Below are 9,773 nucleotides of genomic sequence, written 5' to 3'. Positions count from 1 at the left end.
CATGTGCACTTTCCAAACAGGCCTGCTGTAGATTTTCGGCAGATGACACGTATGCTTTGCTGGAAAAAAAAATTACATGTCCGAAAACCGAGCGAATTTACATCATACATGTTTTGATTAACGTGCAATCAATCGGCAACCTCTGACCGTTTTTCCATAGCTCTTCCCCTGGTTACTATTTGGATATAATTAGTTGTACATCAATCCAGTTTATTTACAAATCATATTATTATAGTTTGAGTATAACTCGCGGGAAAGTTGCAAGGAAGAACAGTTGAATCGCCACCTGTATGTGAGAAATGGAAGAAATCAATAAACAGCTCGTACGTGTCTGTCGTTCGACCCGATGTTCCACCCCACTTCGACCCACGCTGCAGTAGCGTGCAACAATAATGCATAATTCTTCATGAGTGCGACCTACGCTCCAGCAGCACACAACGATCATGCCCAATTCTGCCGTAAAGCATTGACGATCACACTCATGTACGATCTGATGCAATAGGGAACGCTATCTGAGCGTAGTAATTGTTTCTCATTACATCCAGCATCAGTGCGGGCTGCGCCCAGGTACTGAAATGCAGAGTAGAAATGCCATCCCCCTGCCCAACGATCGCCATTGACAAAATTTTGAATTGGGTAATTCGATTAACCGCGTACGGCCGTTTTGTGACAAATCTGTTGTCGGAGCCAATCAAAACACAGAGATAGATGACGTTCAGATGAAAATTTCTAGGGGTTTTAGCGGGAGTTCGAGTTCGTATTCTTTGCTTGTCGTTCGTGGCTAAATCCTAGAAATCATGCGATTATTCTAGCAACATTCGGATTGGCGGATTTTTGCGAACTCCAGATGTTATAAATAGTTAATTTCGTTGGTAAATCCATGATTTACCGGCCTGAATTGCGTGTTTGTAAAGCGTCTATGTATGAGATAATTTGCATGCGGCATACCGCTCGTAAAGATCGCCATAGTGTAAGGAGTTATGAAGTTCGCATAATTCGGGTTGCATGATACAATTTATATTACGAGGTGTAACTAATTGTCGTTGGATAATTTTAGGTGAGTGCCGAACTTTTTCTGATGTTATTACCTACATTTTTGAAACTGTCGGTGAATGTTACGTCTATATTTAAATTCTAAATATCGCTCGTTATCGACATCGCAGATACGTTATCCCGCAACTATTTCGGTTGATTGCGCAAACAAATAACGCTGATTCCGCGACAACATTCAACGATTATTATTTTTTTTTGTTAATTTATCATATATTTTCACGTTACTTTATTTCATTTTTTTTCCATTAATACCTCATGATTTCGGCATAACCTCTTTATAGTTTATGCTAGTTTTTCCCTTCTTTTACGTAAAATTTACCCTGCAGGTAAACCGATTACTCGTAAGTCAGGAAATTGCGAGTGAATCTCTTAATAATATCATGAGGATTTGGTCCAAAAAACGCGTCGATTTTCAACATTTTTGCAACTTTTTTACGCAGGTATTAGAAGGTCAAGGTCGGATTTTTACACACAGTACAAAGTTTTATGAAATTTAATTTTTTTTTCTTTTACTGAAAAATCTCAATTGGCAACGATCTTATTGAAAAAGATATTCAACAACCTTAATCGTTTGTTATCGAAAAAAAAAAAACATTTTTTAAAATCATCATGGATATTCACACTTTCCATTTTCATATTCAATATAAATTTAAATTATATAAATTTTTTTTTAGTTGTTCCGTTCAATGACCTTCATATCCAAGAAAACAATTTATTTCAACACTTTCGAGGTCAAGAAAATATTCATAATCTTTAAAGTCTGCTCAATATTGCTGGTAGTTTATGTTTTTGCGCACAAAGAATACAAATATGCAAGTTATTTTATCGTATTTTTTTTCCTTTATTTTTTGATAAATAATATATTTTACCTTCTTGACAAAAATTATCATAACTTGGTCAATTTTTCGAATTTTTGTAAAAACTTAATCGCAAATCAAGCTTTAATGTTTTAGAGTATAAGAATGTAGGAAAACCGAAAGTAGATATTTAGAAAATTCTCTAACTTGTGCATGAATTTCACCTTGAGGTTGGATTTTACAAGGTAAATGAAGCAATGGGTCCTTTATCGATTTTGGTGTACATAATAACGAACTTATTGCATTCCATTCAATGTTCAACGTTAAAACATTGTACTTACAGTTAGCGTTCATTTGAAAAAAAGGGGAATTAATTCATTGAGGTCAAGTGATGTTGACTAAATTAATTTCAAATCACTGGCAAAAATCATTTGAATTCACTTGAACTTTAATGATTTTTCAAAGTCTGGACTTTGTGAAATCACTCAAATTCACTTGAAGTCATTTGTAATCATCTGAATTCAATTGAAATTGGGTGAATTTATTTAAAGTTAATTTACGTCAAAGCATTTGTATGAAATTACTTGGAATTATGTGATTCTATTTCACATCATTTGAGTTCACTGACACTCACCTTGAAGTCGAGTGAAATTACAAGCATTAGAATTAAATTATAGTCTTCATTTGGATGATGTAATGCGTGATATGCTTGCATCACCCTTAAAACATTTAGACGTAGACAATGAATAAAATTTTGCATGAGATTAAAGTTTGTCACTTATGAAGTAATAATATAGGTTGGCAAAGAATAATTGAGATGAGCATAAATCTTGTTTTTTATGCCAAAGTAACTGAGTTTTACGTTTACATTTTTTGTGCTAAAAGCTACGAAGTTCAAACTCATGATTTCATCGCATTCATCAAATTTTCAAACGGACATGGCTGTTATGCATAAAATGAAAGAGATGTTGATGCTTAAAATATAAGCATGCATTATCAAGTATTTAGTATTGGGTCAACCAATTCAATATTCCTTAACGGTCCTTTTGCTGTTTGTTTAGATATGAAGCACAATTGGAAATGGAATATCTACTATGAGCTAGGAGTAAGTACTATTCGAATGTCTTCTTTATTCGAAAGGTGTTAGTAAATTACCTAGTTACGAAAATGAAACTGTATTCAACGTTTACACCAATTACTTTGTTCGTCTTACAATTCACAGAGATAATTTTACATTTCATTGTAATTCCGGATTTCTATAAATGATAGTAAATATAATGAAACACTGTAAAGGCATTAGAATCTACTTCATTCTATGCTCATCAGCCAGTATTAATTAATAATCACAATTAGAAATGCAGAATGGTGATTTTCTCTGGGCGTTATATAAACTGCCATTAAAAATGTTTTTCGTACATTCTAGAAACTTTGAATGGGTATGGGAGCAAGAGACTGGAAGGATTGGAGACCTTTCGTATACGGGGGATTAGCATCAATTGTTGCAGAATTTGGTCAGTAAGCACAAAACAACAGATTGGGGCTCTGGATGAAAAAAAGTCCTGGTTTACATGTAAAAAATTCAAATTATTTTACTAGGTACATTTCCATTGGACACAACAAAGACTCGTCTTCAGGTACAGGGGCAAAAACTGGACCAGAAGCATGCCTCTTTAAAATACTCTGGCATGACAGATGCATTGGTGCAAATATCAAGGCAGGAAGGATACAGAGCTTTATATTCTGGGTTAGCTGGTTTTTGTTTACGATATTGTGATTAGACATGTACGCGATATACTGCAGTTAGCTCACAAAAGTAGTGAAATAAAAGTTTACAAAGTATTGCCAAAGTTAATCTAGTAACTAAAAAGATCTGTGGCACAGGAAAAAATGTTAAAGTACTGAATTTAAACACTTAATTATTTTAACAACATTAGAGAAGAAATCACGTCATTCTACAATTCGTTCAGACATCAGAAATTCCACACTGGTTGCCCGAACCTGATGAGAAATAAACCTTTTTACTCTAAAATAAATGACGCGAACATAGATGAAATAATATTCGAACTGTGTGATAAAATAAGCATGTGCAATTTCGAATAACAAGCTAAGATATGAAAAATTCGAGAAAACGTTTGGTACTGAAAATGATCAATGCTTGAACTCTGTCTAGTCTTTTTGATTTTGTCCAAGTATTTTCGAACTCGTTCTGCTCGCTGACCAGATTCTGACAAATATTTAAAAATTCTGACTGTAGTACACAAATCTACGTGTAATCCGAGTGTAATCATTTCAAAGGTTCTAATTGAAAAACGTTTTTTCAGATTGTTGATATCTTAGCAGATTCATTTCTATTACATGATACAAATGTTGTTTCATTTGTTTTTACCATCACCGGCATAAATAACGCTACTGGAAATTTTTTGAATGTTTTTTTTTTCTCTTTTTTTTCTCTTTTTACATCTTTTTGTTTAGACAGTAGAGTTTATTCATCCTTCAATTTTTGTTTTGGTATATTTTCTAGCTGACTATAGTGCCATAAATCCTTCACGCAATTTCAATAACTGATTGAATAACATATGCCTTTATCTAATTTTTCACAATCAGGATCAGCTCTGCTGTTCTGAGACAAGCCACATACGGTACAATTAAGTTTGGGACTTACTACTCGCTTAAAAGAGCAGCAACAGACAAATGGGGGGCTGATGACATAGTCCTGATAAACATAGTTTGTGCAGCAGTAGCAGGTGCATTTTCAAGCGCAATTGCCAACCCAACAGATGTGGTAAAAGTTCGTATGCAAGTCAGAGGCGTTGAGGCAAACGTGTCCTTGTTCAGTTGCTTTCAAGATGTTTACCACAACGAAGGTGTTCGCGGCTTGTGGAAGGTGAAAGAGATTTCCGAGAATATTAATTGAGCTCAATCTGCCCCTTTCAGTTTGTACCAAGGGTTGTTTATATTAAAGCTTTTAGTCAATTTACAATGTACTTAAAAAACAGAGGTTTTACTTTTTGCGCAGGGTGTTGGACCAACTGCTCAACGAGCAGCAATCATTGCAGCTGTGGAATTGCCGATATACGACTACAGTAAACAGAAGTTATTGAACACCCTTGGAGACAGCGTGGCAAATCACTTTGTGTGAGTAATGAAGGATGTTTAATATCGTGTGAAAATTGGAACCAGGCTATTGGCAAGTTGAACATTTTTTTGGGATGCACTCATCTCAAAGTAATTTGCCTTTAGCAGAAAACCAGGACAATTTATATTGAATGTGTTACAAAATTTGCTTGCAGGTCAAGTTTTATTGCCAGTATGGGCAGTGCGGTAGCTTCAACTCCAATCGATGTTGTGCGAGTATGTACACAAAGTTTTTAATAACATATGGACAAAGGGTTGACCACCCTTGAAACCTGGTGTTCCTCAAGGAACCTCAAGGAATTTCATGAAATGATTTGAAATCTCGTAAAATTTCTGAAATATATGAAATCACATGAAATCATTTAAAGTAATGTGAAAGCTTTTAAAATCTGAGGTACACACCAACTAATAAGTGGTTAACCCCTTGCTTGTGGACTTTTTTTTAACAGATTATAAGTGTATAGAATCTATCATCAATCATATCATATAATTAAATGATTGATAGTTGAATTTTGACCGTCTTATTTAGAATACTAATCATACAATGCTGTTTAAAAATACTATAGTACCCAAATTTTGCGCTTCCAAAATGAAGGGAATTGAAATTTAAAAGAACTCGAATCAGCTGACCGAATCAAACTGATGTTTGTTAGCCATCTAGAAGTATAAGCATGGTAAAGTTCGCTTATCAACTTTGAAAATATAATTTTTATTAGGTAACTTGAATAAAATACCTGTTTCTTATTCCAGACACGTTTAATGAATCAAAGAAGGGTTCGTTTGGCTTGTGGCGGTCTTTCAGCCAGTATTTACTCTGGTAGCATCGATTGTTTTGTTCAGGTACGATGATAAATGCGTGTAAATTATTGATGCTTCATAAATTATTGCAAAAACAAAGTTAACATTGTTAAAACTAAAATTTCAGACTGTGAAGAACGAAGGTTTCTTTGCCCTGTACAAAGGTTTTATTCCAACCTGGTTCAGGATGGGTCCTTGGAATATAATTTTTTTCATAACATACGAACAGTTGAAACGTTATTGATTACGAAAGTGTCGACTAACGGAGTTCCAGCGCCTGTAGTCAGTATTGAACTCTACCGCAATTTTAGTAACCATCCATCCAAACGTAGTTCTATCAATTTACGGCTTATGGTGAGTTCATTATATGAATTGATCCAACTCTAATTCTGGGAAAAATAGCTTAGTACATAATTTAAAGCTATACTTTTTCCAGTTGCTGATCATCAACACTGATAAGGATGTACAGCTCAGGGTGTCTTTGTTGGAACATAAGGATAAATACTCAGTCTCACCCTTTGTGAATGCTACATTCGTAGTATGTTTTAAAACTCTTGACAGATAGAAACTGCGTCTCGCTTATAGAAATTTTTGTCCATCGAAAAACTATACCATTCTTAATTGAATTAGCAAATTGGTTCGTCAATAATATTTATTATTATTATAAGTTACTATGCGAATGACGATATTCAATAGTTTTACATATGTACTTATAAGACGTACTTATGAATACCAGTCAAAACGTGATAATTACTTATTGAGCTATTAATTATTATACGCATATTACGACTAATAGATCTTACGAATACACGACCATAGTAAAGTTAGAAACAAAAATATTCAACTACACATATCACAAGAGAAAGTAGTAGATTATTGCATTTCAGAGTAAAATTCTTCTCAATTTGCGTTCTGATTCTCATTTGACAATGAGTCTTTGTATTTAGATGTAAAAATGACAATCTGTCCCATAGAACATACCAAATATTAGGATATTTAAATACTCTGGTTTACATGCACTACGAAAAGACCATTGTTCAATGGTCTTTAAAATTGTGAAGCAATTCGGATAAATATGTTTTTTGCAGAAACATCAACGCATTTTTGACAATTATAGTTATAACATGAAATATTACTCCGAAGAAAAAAAACTAAAACAAAAAAATATATTCCAACAGTGCTGGTGCTTCTACCTTTGTGTGGATTGAATTCAGCACATACTATCTCTGAAGTAATTGCAACAAGATGAAACCAGTAATCAGCATTTGCGTCTATATATTATGATGCTTGAGAGTGTATATTGTAATCTTAGGTAGTTGGTGTTTAATCATTTCTTTGAAGCAGTACAAATTAGTGTAGGAAAATCGAGTACGTGTATTATTTATTTGCTTCATAATGAAATGTCCATATTAGTGTCAACTAGGTACATCAACACGAGTTATTGCCATGATGGTCTTTTACCGGTGTTGAAAAAGCATTGCTATACATTATATTGTAGTATTTATAAATCGTAAAACGATTGAGTGCCGCAATACACATGAGAAACCAATCATGAAATAAATCGACTGTTCTTGATGTTTCTTCAAATTTTCCAGGAAAATAACTAACATATCCCAAAATATCCCCTTGTTATTAGGATCTTTTGGGGTCCTTTTATTAGAAGTTATGTCTACACAACGCCATCAGTTGCCAACACTTAGGTGGGTCATTTAAATCATGGTTGAGAGTACAATGCCTGAAATGTATATTTTCTGAAATGAGGGTGCATATTACATTACAAACATAATCCTGAGATCTAATTTTCCCATAAATGTGAAGTGACAATACCGTCACTCCAGCTTAAATTAATGAACAACTTATACAATTTCCAATATTTTCGTCTTAAACCAGAAACAAATGTAGCGGGATAACGTTTAATTTCAACACCTGCTCGGAAAGTTCGATTTTCGATGCCTGTGGAGCGTGCGTAAAGTGCGCTATTTTCAAACTGCAGTAAAACAATGTGGCGCATGCGCACAACCGACATGCGGTATTTTACACGAGCTTTTTTTGGCGTGTGTACGCTTTTGAATAACTCAATTTTACACAGCGTAATTAAGCTACGGTATAGGAAATATAGGTGGTTCAATCCTATACCCAACGCTAAAATCTATGACCAGATTCAGAGAAGAGCCTGAGAGAGCATTTTTCGTCAGTAATCGGGATGGTGTGAATAGCTTGTAATTGTCGAGCAGGTCCTTTCAAGAGAACCTTGTAGTATATCTTAAGTCAACACTAAAGGAAAGTCTTACTATGCAGATTTTTATTTCGAATCACAGATCTGAGAAAATTTGAAAAACTGGAATGTATTTCTGAGAGAAATTAGAAATTCATGGTAAACATTTGAAATTAAGTTTTCCGAAATGCAGCTAGAAACATCTGGACGTATCTGAGAGAATATTTTCAATCAAACCAGAATTATGAAAACTATTCATAGAAAGTGCAGAAATATCAATGCTTCTACATAAATTTGTCCAACCCAATTATCCGGACACTTGTACAAAATTTTCAGGGATTATTAGAATTTATCAAAGATCGGAAAACTGAGAAACTGTCTAATCGTAAAGTCTACTTTCTGAGTAGATACGTATGCGTGTCTCAATTTTGTAAACAATTTCCGCCAGATGCTGGATAACTTTTCCGAAAACAAATACAGAGAAAATATCGTTTCAGATTTTAATTTCGTGACATCAGGTCAATGTAAAGTGAAATATTGGATCAAAAATTGCTTTCATAATGAAATATTACCCTGCAGTTTGTATAATATATTCACTACCACCAGAATCTTTGCGAACATAAAGTTAGACAAATACTGTTACATAGTAAATTGGACGAGGGTATACTGATCTAATATTGTAACACCTGCAGCAATAGAACTTTAAAATTGAGTAGACTAATATTCTTATTGGATGCTTTAATCTTTTGGAATTTTGTGCATTGTGATTTAAACCATATTGTCAAGCATATATTTACTGACATGGCGCCCAGTTATGTTACATAATAAATACATAAATAATTTATGCCAAACAGTGTGTTTTCAATTCATTGTCAGCAAGTTATCTTCAAGAGATGATTTCTGAACCTGTGGTAAATAGTATGGGGATAGCGATCTACCACGGTGATTATACATCTGAAAAGATGGCAGGTTCCTCAGTGTTTCCCATGATTTACTTTCCAAGTCAACCGCAGCACGTATTTCTTTGAAATCGCCTGCTATAAACATGACTGCGTACATGACTAGGAAGAGACTTGCAATACCTTGCGTTATAATCTGAAATTAGCGATCATTATTCTTTTTATTTGTTTATTGATATTCATCAACTGTGAACATAAGAACAAGAAGCTTAAGCTGAGAAGAAAATTTAGTTATAATCATGTATTGCACTCTGCGCAGCTATTGATTGGTAGTAATTACTCACGTCTACAGGTAATGTTATAAATTCTTGCTCCGTTATACGTAAATATGATCGATCTAAAAGCATATAAGAAATTCATTAGTTGAACAAAATGATTACAAATAATTGATGGGTGTGTAAAAATGAATGTCATTATTTCGTGTTAGTTATATGAGATTAGTAAATTTTCTTATTCTAGTTTGGTGAACTTACGCTGAGCCGCTGAGTATGCTGCATGCAGCAAGGAAATAAAACCAATAATCAAAATTACTTTGTGTAGCGTAGTGGCACTCATTTCGGGTTTTTGAAATTTTTATTCAACACTAGCGTTGTGAGATATTCAGAGGTTATGCGCATTTATATACTCATAGAATCCGTTGACTGATTATAACTTGAGAATCTATGCATTTACTGTACTCGATTGTAGGTGCGCACTGGAATATTATGAAATATGGTATATCCCTAGGCGATGTTCTTCATATTTCACTCAAGTTTCACTCACTGAAATATGATAGTTAATGATAATACTGGAACGTGACTGGAACGTTTACTGGAT

General features: G+C 34.0%; 2 protein-coding genes across 5 annotated transcripts; one reads left to right on the top strand and one right to left on the bottom strand.

Moving 5' to 3' along the window:
* The first annotated feature begins 811 nt into the window (after window positions 1-811).
* Window positions 812-7,365, top strand: LOC124297602 (mitochondrial uncoupling protein Bmcp). 4 transcript variants are annotated; one of them, XM_046748810.1, is made up of 10 exons: window positions 812-1,057; window positions 2,912-2,955; window positions 3,274-3,361; window positions 3,447-3,594; window positions 4,455-4,734; window positions 4,867-4,985; window positions 5,141-5,201; window positions 5,736-5,825; window positions 5,911-6,137; window positions 6,220-7,365. In XM_046748810.1, the coding sequence occupies exons 3-9, from the start codon at window positions 3,283-3,285 to the stop codon at window positions 6,025-6,027; spliced, it is 894 nt and encodes a 297-aa protein (XP_046604766.1). In that variant the 5' UTR covers window positions 812-1,057; window positions 2,912-2,955; window positions 3,274-3,282; the 3' UTR covers window positions 6,028-6,137; window positions 6,220-7,365. The 4 variants fall into 4 exon arrangements, with proteins under 4 accessions (XP_046604766.1, XP_046604767.1, XP_046604768.1 ...); XM_046748812.1 differs by lacking the exon at window positions 812-1,057 and adding an exon at window positions 1,081-1,108; XM_046748811.1 differs by lacking the exon at window positions 2,912-2,955.
* LOC124297605 (ER membrane protein complex subunit 5) lies at window positions 6,877-9,770 on the bottom strand. The gene is made up of 3 exons (XM_046748817.1): window positions 9,431-9,770; window positions 9,242-9,294; window positions 6,877-9,093 (listed from the first exon to the last, which is right to left on the bottom strand). Exons 1-3 carry the CDS (start codon window positions 9,510-9,512, stop codon window positions 8,860-8,862), a joined length of 369 nt encoding a protein of 122 aa, XP_046604773.1. The 5' UTR covers window positions 9,513-9,770; the 3' UTR covers window positions 6,877-8,859.
* Window positions 9,771-9,773: the final 3 nt, after the last annotated feature.

The sequence above is a fragment of the Neodiprion virginianus genome, chromosome 2, assembly GCF_021901495.1.
Source record: "Neodiprion virginianus isolate iyNeoVirg1 chromosome 2, iyNeoVirg1.1, whole genome shotgun sequence".
In the NCBI taxonomy this organism is placed as follows: Eukaryota; Metazoa; Arthropoda; class Insecta; order Hymenoptera; family Diprionidae; genus Neodiprion; species Neodiprion virginianus.
The sequence above is the reverse complement of the archived record's forward strand: the minus strand, read 5'-3'. Positions and strand labels throughout refer to the sequence as shown.

Bases quoted from the DNA above. Each gene is read 5' to 3' on its own strand.
- LOC124297602 (XM_046748811.1), top strand. From the start codon at position 3,283: ATGGGTATGGGAGCAAGAGACTGGAAGGATTGGAGACCTTTCGTATAC. The intron at 4,735-4,866 runs GTGAAAGAGATT...CTTTTTGCGCAG, and splicing joins GTGTTCGCGGCTTGTGGAAG to GGTGTTGGACCAACTGCTCA. The intron at 4,986-5,140 runs GTGAGTAATGAA...ATTTGCTTGCAG, and splicing joins AGCGTGGCAAATCACTTTGT to GTCAAGTTTTATTGCCAGTA.
- LOC124297605 (XM_046748817.1), bottom strand. From the start codon at position 9,512: ATGAGTGCCACTACGCTACACAAAGTAATTTTGATTATTGGTTTTATT. The intron at 9,295-9,430 runs GTAAGTTCACCA...ATATGCTTTTAG, and splicing joins AGCATACTCAGCGGCTCAGC to ATCGATCATATTTACGTATA. The intron at 9,094-9,241 runs GTGAGTAATTAC...CGCTAATTTCAG, and splicing joins TTATAACATTACCTGTAGAC to ATTATAACGCAAGGTATTGC.